Consider the following 12,468-nt stretch of genomic DNA (forward strand, 5'->3'; position numbering starts at 1 on the left):
CGGACGGACGGTCGATGATGATGGTTTTAAAACACCTTCAGTCAGCGGGGCTGTTTAAGCTCTTCTGTTATGCTATCCGAAGAGTAACAAACGAGCCCCACCGAAGAGAGTTTTCAGGCTTTTCCCTTCCGCACGAGAAAATGAGAGAGAACGGAGCGAGCGAAACTGTCAAAAACTGGATAAAACGGTGGTCAACAAAATGCTTGCGAAGCTCTCTGAAGGCAATGGAGCGGGTGGAAAATCCATTGGAAGATAACACGCTAGTCCAAACTAACACAAATGGGACCGAACTAGACTTCAACAAATCGCTCCTATCATCATCAATCGGTTGGTGAGCAGCAGCAAATTCAATAAAGAGAGGTCTCATTATTGGATAAGCACTGTAAACAAGAGCGTATGGTCTGTCTAGTTCTCTATTTTTCTCTTCCAGATTCAATAACATCATGCCGGTGTCTTAGCATCGTTTTAGAATATGGTCTTTTAATTACTTTTTATTGAAAAAAAAATGCCTTTTTTAAATTAGTTAGGATTCTTATTTATGAAAGTTTTTCTCAACTTTTATTTTACTTGTTTCTAGAAATAAATCATTATTTTTATCATTAATGTCAATTTACGTTATTTTTGACGAGGAAGAATAACCCTAACGGGTTAAACTCCTATCAAAATAGAAAAAAAAGTTATTTTTAGACAATTTTAAGTCATTATTATTTTTATAAGGTTTAAGCAACATTTAGCAGTTTTTCTATTATTTTTTTTTATAATATTTAATAAAACTTGTATTTGTTTTTTATTGAATTTATAATTCTTTTTGTATTTTTGAGTACACTTGATTAGAAAAGTTATTTTTTGTTATTTTTAGTTTTATGTATGTATTTTTTTTTCAAATTTTATTGTATTTTATTTTTGTATTTTTGTAATTCTTGTTATATTTTATCAAATTATTTTATTTTTCTTGAAACTATGCATTTCTAAAAAAAAATTATTTGAAATTATTTTTAAAAATACCTTGACAACGAAAACATCTTTTCACTAAAATAAAATCAACCGCCATATTTTCCCAACCCTTGTCAGTTCCTTTTACCATTGTAACTAACTACGGTTGTCCTACCCTAAAGCTCCAGAGCTCCAAAGTGAAAGCTTCATCAAACGATACTTTCGATCGATACAAAATGATATGGCTCTCTCAAAAAAAAAATGCTACTGACATCTACTGGAACCATTTGGAACCAAACGACCGAATGTGCTCTCTCGCCAATGGAGAGATTTGAGTACGCTTGGGTAAAGAAGGGCGCATGTTCCCACCAGAAGTTAAACAAAAACGTGCTTTACTTTTAATTCTTTTCAAACATCTTTTCAGACATGTATATTTTAATTATTTTCAATCATCTTTCCAGGAGTAGTACTCATGCTAAAGCGTTGAACTTTTTTTTTCAAATTACAGATATGTTTGCGCTGCAGTCGAATTACTATTCCTAAGAATAGGTCGTAGTAGGCGTTGACTTTGTTTTTGAACACGTGTTTTTTTTGACGTCAGCAAGCACTTCTTAAAGTTTTATCAACGAATAATAAACATTAACTTTTTGAACTCTTCAAAGTAGCCACATGCTACCTGATATGAAAAGGCGAATGAGACAATCAAACAAAGCAGCAGTTTTCCTCTTTTTCCACACCCTAGGCTGCCCCTACTTTCATAACAGTCCCATATGCAAAAACAAGCAAGCGAGAAAATCAGGTTTTTCTGTTTCGGAATATATTTTCAAAATGTGACCACAACTTTCAGCATAAACGAAAATCTTTTAATGGAATGTGTTCTAGGTTGTCATAATAAATCGTAAGACCTGAAATTTTCGAAATTGGGTAATTGGTAAGGTCAGGAGCACCATTTTTATTCGTTATGGGAACGTATGCGAGCATATTTGAGACCTATTTCAAATCTATCCGCATAACAGTGATTATTTTTACGATTTTTTTATTGCATCTGATAGTTTTTCACTCAGAAAGACATTCCTTCCTTCTTAATGGCCTGCTTTTGAAAACAAGTATGTATGTATGTATGTATAAATCCACCTTGGGTTTGCGGCAGCGCCGCAGTTATGGCCAAGAAAATAACCCACGCGACCATCTTGGCTACCACGCAATACAGTCATAGCCCCTCTATGAGACTTTTAAGGGAATGGAATCGCAAGCAGAGGCACTTACGGTATCCAGGGTTAAAGGGGAAAAAGTCTCGAGAAGCTATAACCGTGTTGTTGACTAACCAAGATAGCATGCAAATTATAATCCCGCCGCCAAGGCTTCCGAAAAAAGAGTGCGTCCTTCTTTTACAAAAAGTAATCAAATACGATCATTTTCTCAACCATGCCAAATTCCCTTGACATAAATTAAGAAACGTCAAGTATTCGAAACGGGTAACAAGCACATACTGCTACCCGCTCCTTTTGCAAAACAAAGATACCCTGATGCCCCTAACCCATTTTTCGCTTATTAAATGTGCATTTATGTAATATAATATAATAAATATAATATAAAACAATATAATATAATATAATATAATATAATATAATATAAAACAATATAATATAATATAAAACAATATAATATCTATAGAATATGATATAATATAATATGAGATAAGAATGTGCTACACTAAAAAGGTACATTTATTGTTTCCTGAAAAAGATAAAATACAGTGAATCATTCATCACTCAAAAGAATAATATATTCAAATATCAATACAATTAATTCTATAATCTGTAGGATACAAGAAAGGTGATAAGCTAAATATTATTAATCAAAGCGATCGAGATCTGAAATAAAGAGTTGATCAATTATGGAAAACTAAACCTTTTATTTTAGTTATAGAATGAATAGTAATATCAGCTAATCAATCAATTTCTTCGTAACTTCAACTGGAATTTGAAGAGGTTAATATTTCAGTTTAGGTGCTGTAATTTGGATTCGCCAATTCTACTTATCTGAAATCAAGGGCATTTACTAATATTAACTTCGGTTGTAAAGATCAAACGTTGGTCAATACTACAATGACTATATATGTATATGAACATATGAATATGAATACAAAAAAGAATATGTTTAAAAAAATAAGGAAAAAATTTGTGCTGGGGTGATGACTCGAGCTTAAAAACAAAAAAATCAGTAAGGTAGGAAATTTGTTATTGATTTGATGATGATGATGATGATGATGGTCATGATTGTATATTTATACAACTGCTATATTACAATCATCATTCATTCTTCACTTATTTTTGGAAATTAATGTTGGAGTATGACTAATTAAATTTATTTTTATGATTGTTCATAAATTATAGTTCTGCATCCGGACATCATGATGAAACCTGAAAATGATATTTTGGTAGCCTATTAAATTGGTGAATTATTAAATGATTGCAATAAATACGATTAGTTTAAATTTCGTTCAGCAAGAGTTGAAAATTAATTATATTTTCAGTTAACATAAATTTTTAGCAAAATTGTTATAAAAATATAATGATAATCGCAATCAAAACTGAAAACAATCAAATAACTAACAATAACTAAAGCCTAGTCCACACTAGGCAACATGAACTGCGATTTTTGTTATGAGACGAACTTTGTTGTCTGTTGTTGTTGTTGGAAACCTGAGACGGTCTCAGTGTCTCCCGAATAAAATGGGAGACGCTGAGACCGTCTCGAGACGAACCGTCTCCTAGTGTGGACTAGGCTTAAGTATCGATGAAAATGAAAAAAAAATCATTAATCAAATCGCTGATTCTCACAACGTAGACATTAAACATTGCAATGTTAGGATTCAAACATAAAATTAAGTGATTAACAACTGTTTGAACTACTGAGGAAATAACAAAAAAATATTTAAAACATTGCAATTGTTGCATAAAATAAAAACAATCTACCGAGCGAGTTTTGAAGCTGGAATAGAAAATATTAAAAATACATTTACACGAACCATCAGCACGACCACGAATTTATTAAAACTGAAATAATTCAAATGTTAAGTTATATTTTGTGCCCTCAGCTGCTATTTTGATTGTACCTGTTAAAAATGTGGCGGTTTAAAAATCGTTCACATGTTGTAAAATAGGGGAAACTGAATTATTTGGATAAATTATGTTGTAGAACTGTTTGCACTTGGCTATAAACTAATAAGCTAAGTGGAAAAATAAAAATTGCAAGCGGCACCGGTACGGCAACATTAACGATCTATGGCTATAAGTCTTCCACACTGCTCGGGAGGACGCTTCCGCTTTCTTTCGAGCAGTGCCTGGGGTATGAGTCCACCTCGCAACTGAACGTAAAACATCGCACCATTAGCCGGTGTAAAATTTCATTCACAACTTGCTTCAGAGAAAAACCACATGATTAGCACATTTACAGAAACAGGATTAGATTGATTATAATGAAAAAGATAAATGAATAAAGGAACTGTCTCACCAGCTTTGGATGGGCATTTGGTTACTTGTGTCTCTCTCTTGGCTCTTAAGTTCCAACCACCATGCTTGGGAAGGAAAATTGCACCGTACCGTACCCCTATACGCACACCACGCACATACTGAGAGTCCTCTCCCAGATAGTCGTTTCAGCTCCGATTGGATAAAAAAAACATCGCATACTCGCGTTAGGCTGATGTCATGCTGAAGCAACTAGCAACGCGACCTACAACACAACGTTCACACGACTAACCAGCTCTCATTTGATCTCCATGGAAATCGCGCAGACCTGTCATACTGGTTGCTTTGAGTAGCGCGACCAATCTGATGCCAATGTGTTTAGTAGCGCGACTAGTAGGAAATCCAATAGGAACATTGTTTTTTCTCGATTTGAAGCAGTGATTCCGGGTTTTAAGCACAATAGTACGAAGATCTGTCCGAACTTGTGATAATAAACTAAAAACTATCTTAATCGGCGAGAAAATTTTCATGAATTCTTAGTTCCGGCAAAAAAACAAGGAATTTTGTCGGTTCAAATTTCGGCATTCTTGCAATCCGGGTCGTGATTTGATGAGTTTTTGATGGCTCCGGAAAGAAAGGAGACGATTCAAAGCATTATCAGATGTAGAGAAGTGATGATTTGTAGGGATTTTCAAAGTGACAGGTCGCGCCAGCATGACATACCAATGCAATGCAACGCAATCTTATTGGAACGTTGCGTTGCGTTGCGTTGCTAGTTGTTTCAGCATGACATCAGCCTTAGGCTGATGTCATGCTGAAGCAACTAGCAACGCGACCTACTACGCAACGTTCACACGACTAACCAGCTCTCATTTGATCTCCATGGAAATCGCGCAGACCTGTCATACTGGTCGCTTTGTATAGCGCGACCAATCTGATGCCAATGTGTTTTGTAGCGCGACTAGTAGGAAATCCAATAGGAATATTGTTTTTTCTCGATTTGAAGCAGTGATTCCGGGTTTTAAGCACAATAGTACGAAGATCTGTTCGAACTTGTGATAATAAACTAAAAAATATCTTAATCGGCGAGAAAATTTTCATGAATTCTTAGTTCCGGCAAAAAACAAGGAATTTTGTCTGTTCAATTTTCGGCATTCTTGCAATCCGGGTCGTGATTTGATGAGTTTTTGATGGCTCCCGAAAGAAAGGAGACGATTCAAAGCATTATCAGATGTAGAGAAGTGATGATTTGTAGGGAATTTCAAAGTGACAGGTCGCGCCAGCATGACATACCAATGCGTTGCAACGCAATCTTATTGGAACGTTGCGTTGCGTTGCGTTGCTAGTTGCTTCAGCATGACATCAGCCTTATTTTTAATTAACATACACACACCATGAAATTTACACAGGGAAATATCTTGCCGATAAAATCAAATCTCCTCTGTTTTCACAACTCTGCCATGCGTTTACATAACCGAACACTTTAAATTTAGGTTAAAATGAAGAAGGATTGAAACATTCTTAAAAGGGTCAGAACAACTGGATGCAGCAGAAGCGCAAAGTTGAATCACAATGTCCCGCATCGAACATCAAAGCAGTGTTGTTTCATTCTATTTTGCGTCACACTACTACACTCTCCTGGTTTTACACCCCCGGCAATCACGCACAGTTCACATACACTACTTTTCATTCTGATTCTTGATGACGATGACGCATCCGATTAGGATTATGTATGCACATCACAAGAAGGTTTAGCATAGAAACTCCCACCATCAAGAGGAAAAGACATAACATATACAAACAAACAACTTGATGCTAGACGCGGCATTGGGAAAATTCAATCCGTCTTGGAATGGTTTCAATTAATGATCACTGTTAGTCCTACTGGATCCAATTTCGATTGAATTCTGTATTATTCCTTCGAGATACAATCTATTGCACTACTTTTTCCAACTTTCCGTAACTGAACCGAACAAAATCATCAAAAAATCGATCGTTTTCTCGGAGCGTAAGAAAGATGCGCGTGTAGCAATCCGTGTTGCCAACAAAACTGGCCTGCTTTTGAAAACAAGTGTGCATAATTCGATATCAAGTGAGTTGAATCTTTTTAAAATGATTCAAAGGAATAAATCAAAGACTACCCAAGTAACATTTCAAGTTTTATAGCAGGCTACTAGATCAATTTTTGGTTTTATATGGGTCTTGAGTAGTCAAATAAAACTATCGTTGTTACTTGGGTATTTCTCCGAAAAAAAACATTGAAAAGTAATTAAATTCGTGGTATTTCACATATAGGACTGTTACGCGGGTATATGTCATATGGGACAGCCACGAGTTGATATTTTTTTCGATATTTCTAGAACAAAATCTCTTTTTTTTTGTTTCATATTGAAGCCTTACGTTCATAATGACGAACTGTCAGGTTAGATGAATAATGACGAAAATTCATATGGGACTGTTATGCGAGTAGGAGCAGAGGGTAGAACAGAAGTTATTTGAAATTAATTACATTGTCAACAACACCAAGAACTTTTGTAACCTACCGAAACCAACACATACTTACTAACGGCAACTTAGTTTCATGTTTTCACTTTTCACGGTCAACATATCATGAAAATAACGCTCTAAGCAAACAGCTTCTTCCAAAGTACTCCACCTCCTGGACCTTCTAGTCCAGTGCTATTCAAACTTTTTTCACTCACCGCTCCTTTTCACAAAATGTTCGAGCTCAACGCCCCTCTTGGCAAATTTAAAAAAAAATATATTTTTAAAAAAATGGTAATCTATATCGTTAAAAATCATTTGCTTTTGGCTTTGTGAGGTTTGAGACTACGAGGAAGAATGACCTTGACGGGTTGAACTCCTATCAAAAAGAAAAAAAAAGGTTTGAGACTTAACTTAAAATTCCTTCAAATTTATACGAGGTCCAAGTATGGGTACTATAAGTGTAAAAATAGTCGATTTTGATTTAATAATGTTAAACAATTCTTCATATTTGAAACTAAATTCCGAATTTTTTAAAGATTTTTAGAATTTTATTTACATACTATTTCGTTCGAAAGCAAAATGCAAATTTTTGAAAAATGACCAAACATAACAACTAGAATGATTGTTTTTTTTCGAAATTAGCTTTTATGCACTTTTACTTCATCTGTTCTTATACCCTTTTGGCTTCATGGGCCTGATATTGCATAACCTCCAGTAATAACAGTAAAAAATTCTTTCAAAGTTTCTTTCCAAAAAGAATCTATCACTTAATCACTTAATGACTCATTTTTATAAAGATTTTTTCAAAGATTTTTTTGCGGATTTCATGAACCAACCCAAGCAACCAAAACTTCAATAAAACAGGTACAAAAACGCTTACTCAGCCCCATCACTGATATGAAGTACGTTCTTTGCAGCTCAGAATTTAAGTTCTTATGAATACTTTCAAGTTGCTAAACAATTCTTAAAGATCTTCTATTTAGCTTCCAGCGACCTTTTAATTCAACTTCAAAAAAATCTTTAAATGAGCGAAAAATCTCTTTTTATCTCAACTGTACCCTCGTCATCGGTTCATATCACCTTCTCTTGATAATTTACTCTGTTCAATACATGGTGCAGGCATGATGCCACGTGACGGATTACAAACTCGACAAATTGCTCAATTTTTTTCTTTCCTCCATTTCCTACATATGTCGCATCAGATTTTTATCAGATAATTATTGAAAAAAACTTGCCCAGTTTGGGAATCGAACCCCGACCTTCGTGGTGAGAATCAAACACGCTACCACAAGATCACCACTAGATGTTGTTCTAACTGAAACTAAAACTTGAATTGGTTATTTGATTTTGAAAGCACTTCAATGCACTTTTTGTGACTTAGTAAATTCCGTTTTGAGCACATTTGTACCCTTTTGTCGTAACCAGGGCCGTCTTCAATGTCCATGTCACAGTGTTCGGCACAAAAGCGCTAATTCGCTAATCGCTAGTTAGTCCGCTAGTTTTTCGTTAGCGGTTTAATTTTGCCGCTAAGTTTTGATGGAACTAGCGAATTAAAAAGTTCCGCTATTTTTTGTTTCCGCTAATGGAAGACCGCTAGCTCCCATATATTTATTTCAATCTCCCGAATTATTAGTGATAGATTTATTTTTTTTGTCAATTATCTAGTTAAAGTGATATTGGACATGAAGTTAGAGGAAAGACGTATTTAGTGTAATTTTTATGTGTGCTCTTATAGCACTTTTTTTCGCAACATTTACAGAAGAAGATAAGAATAAAAGGTGTTATACATTATAAAACTATTTGTGATTGAGATATTTAATTTTTACAATACAGATTTTTTTTAGAAATTTTATAGATCAGTTCATATGAAAATAAAATAAAATCACCATAGAATGAGTCGACATTGTTATGTCGTTAATAATTCATTGTAGCCTTCGTTTTCAAAAAAAATTGTATTAAATAATGTTCATGTTTGACAATGCAAGTTTAAAAAGGAGGAAAACTGGTTAAAGAGTTTATATCAGGAAAATGAAAAATAATGCAACACAACAAATTGGAATGACTTGCACAAAAGATTTCATTTAATTTTTCATTTTTTCGAAATTGCAAACTATCTTCTTTGCATAAAACTGATAAATCGAGTAAATGTTATCCAAAATTTAAAATATAAAGAAATATAGTTTCCATCTTTCATATAATGTTCTTTTGCTCTTGTTATTGTTCAAAAATTTGTTTTATTTTTCATTTGAGAAACACATTTTTGTCAGTTTTTTTATGGTCATATAATTGTATGAAGGTTCAATCTATTTATCAAATTCTAAATGCAATACTTGAAACATCAGTTTCAAGTTCTTGGGGAGTTGGGAAAATCTTAGGGGGAAGGACGTGACAAAAAAGAATTTGATTTTTGTTCCAGCCATAATGTTTGTCAACAGATAGCGATTAGCGCTTTAAGCTTGAAGCGATAACTTTTTCGGCACATTTAGCGTATCGAATTAGCGATCGCTAATTTTGATTGAGTTAGCGATTTAATTAGCGGCGCTAATTTTTAGCGATGCCGAACACTGCCATGTCATCATATCTCCGAAAAGCTACCTCTAGAACAGCTTGCGGCGGGATGCCATCGATTTCATCAGCTGGCTGGACATCGGCTGGCTGGACATCGGCTGGCTGGAACCCTGATGGCTGGGACCCGAATGGCTAGAAACCGACTGTTTGCTGGCCATCTTGCTGGAACACGGCTTGCCACTTTCACTTATATAATTTCGTTCAACTGTTACAAGAATCCCTTTCTTGGTCACACCCTGCATGATCAACCAAAGAGATGTCCGTGATGGAGACACTCTTTCCAAGTACATCGCGAAAACATCTTTTTTGGAGGGAGTCGATTAGTGATTTCGAACGTTTTCTCTAAATATTTTCTAACACAGAGCTTAATTTATGTATGTTAAGTTATCCAATGAAAAGCTAGAAGTATTAGGCTACATACAAACCATATTTAGCTTAAAATACCGAACAATTTACTCTGGCATACACGGAGAACAGGCCCATGCGGCCGTCATTAGATGGGTAAACGAAAGAATAAAAGTAGGAGCCAGATTTAGAACCAGGGTGAACGAGTTCGTTTCGAGTCGCCGATGCGACAAGTTGTATAGTGCGTCTGCTCCGATATTTTCACCAGTTGTCACTATCACAGACATCCAAATCTAAGGATTTTCTCAAGCCGTTTCAAGTGCACCGACTTTTATTGCTATTTTGTGAAAAAACTTCGGTCATCGTATGGCGGAATCTTTTCCGCCCTGGGGAGGAGTGTCCGGCCCTCCCCATAAATACTCCAGGACAATTCCCAACTGGATGGATCCAAACCATCTTTATGGCGAGGCCCAATTCCTTCTACTGAAACCAGCCAACGAACAAACAAAACTACCCCAAAACCCGTTCGTTATTGCTAAATCAATCGACCGGGTCGCCGGCCGCATTGACGAAGCAAGCCCCACTGACGGAGGAAAATCCATCCTTCTTACCATCCGAAGTCAAAAACAATGGGACCAGCTTCTTCAAATGAAAGAGCTAATCGACGGCACTCCAGTCTCCGTCGAGCTACATCCTACAAGAAACCAGTGCCAATGTGTAGTGTCCTGTCGCGAGGTTGCGGATCTCGACGAAATCGATATTTGCAACGCTCTTGTTGAGGCAGCCCATAGCCATGTGTCAATTTAGAATGACCATCAAAACTTGATGGCAACTCTGGGTAGAAGTAGAACTAAACAAATAACAAGATAGATAGTTTGAGTGCTGAAAATCAACCACCTGGTGCAAAAGGCTTGCGATTTAGATTAAAATATAGTTAAAATCCTTAAGATTATCAGTGGCTTTAATTGCAAAGTGCTTTACTTCTAGAAGTATCATCCACGGTTAGTAATAATCACTTTCAAATAATAAAAACATAAAAATATACCCTAAAAATACTTACGAATATAGGACACGAGGAGATCGAATTGGCACGTTAGGCAATTATTAGCCCAAACCTGAAAATTTAAAATAAGGAAACTGTGAGTATAATAACCTAAATACTTACCTGAAATACTTACCTGAATACTTACCAAAATACTTACCTGATACAGCTAAGATAAATTCGCAAGTTAGTTTGATTAACAGATCAAACATAACCTCAAAGAAGTCAGAATTATCAATCAGATAAAAATACCTTCTCCGCTGTGCATAATAGACACAATCATTGTAAGTTATAACAAATCAATATTAAAAGAAGGAAACTAAATTTCTAAATTTAAATTAGGTTGATTTAAGGCAGTTTGGAGAAGAAGATCAAGGGAAGATTAAATCCTGTCAGTAAAAGCCTAAGGAGAGAAGGTTAACTATAAAATTTGTAAGTAATCTTAGTCTTAACAAATATTTAAGCATCTAAAAGATTTAATACACTTTCAGTTGAGCTGATTTATACTGCTGCAAAAAATAGTAATCCGTCTCAAATAGATCCGAAAATACCGGAACAGCTCTTCAGGATCAAAATGTGACCAAGGTCTATCGCTTCACTAGGAAGGTCGAAGGTAAAACTGTCCCCACGAATACGATGGTGCTCACTATCCGAGGCACAGTTCCCCCGAATCACGTCTGGTTTGGCTACCTGCGCGTTGCCACCAGGCCATACTACCCTCGTCCCATGCAGTGTTTTCTGTGCGGGAAGTTTGGTCACACCAAAGTTCGATGCCCCAATCAACCCATCTGCCCAACCTGTGGCGAAAGCGAAATTCACCAAACCTGTCCGAATCCCGCCCACTGTGTCAACTGCCAAGGCGATCACCCTACTGTCAACCGTGAATGTCCCAACTTCCAACACGAACAGAACATCATCCGCCTTCGTGTGGACCTGGGCATTTCCCATCCTGATGCTGTCAAGCAGTATCGATCTCGCCTTAATGCTGCCACCAACTCAAAACTCCAGCTTCGTCTTGACAACGCCAAATCCACTACCCCTGCCGAAGAAACCAGGATCAAATTGCTCGAGAAGCAGATTGCTATCCTCCTCGAGAAAAACGCCCAACTCCAAGCCCGAATCCTCGAGATTGAGAAGCGGAACAACACCAGTGAAGACTCGGATACCACTCTAACCGACACCAACAGCGAAGCTTCGATGGACATCGAAGACCATTCCCCAAGCGTCAACTCTACCCCAAAGCGTGGCCGAGGTTCTGAATCCCCCGACCAGACTTCACCAGTGAGAAACACCAAAACCAGAAAATCTACCCAACCCAACCCCCCGTGGTACGACACCCAAACCAGTTCTCGCACACCACCAGGTAACGATCATAGCCGCCCCATCCCTCCCTCAACCAAAGGGTAAGTCCAACTACTTTTACTTCTTCCACCTAAACTCCAACACAACAACTGCTCATCTTAAATCCCCTGATTACAATGGCTGCTAATAATCCAACCCAGAAAACCATCACCAATTTTGCCATGCAGTGGAACATATTTGGACTGAAAACTCGTCTTCCAGAAATTCAACTACTTACCGCTAAATTTTCCCCTATAGTTATTGCCCTCCAAGAAACCC

At 36.5% G+C, this 12,468-nt stretch overlaps 1 protein-coding gene across 1 annotated transcript; it reads left to right on the plus strand.

Moving 5' to 3' along the window:
• The first annotated feature begins 11,484 nt into the window (after positions 1-11,484).
• On the plus strand, positions 11,485-12,255 carry LOC129743517 (uncharacterized). Its single transcript, XM_055735553.1, has one exon. The coding sequence runs from the start codon at positions 11,485-11,487 to the stop codon at positions 12,253-12,255; it is 771 nt and encodes a 256-aa protein (XP_055591528.1).
• Positions 12,256-12,468: the final 213 nt, after the last annotated feature.

The sequence above is a fragment of the Uranotaenia lowii genome, chromosome 2, assembly GCF_029784155.1.
Source record: "Uranotaenia lowii strain MFRU-FL chromosome 2, ASM2978415v1, whole genome shotgun sequence".
Classification (NCBI taxonomy): Eukaryota; Metazoa; Arthropoda; class Insecta; order Diptera; family Culicidae; genus Uranotaenia; species Uranotaenia lowii.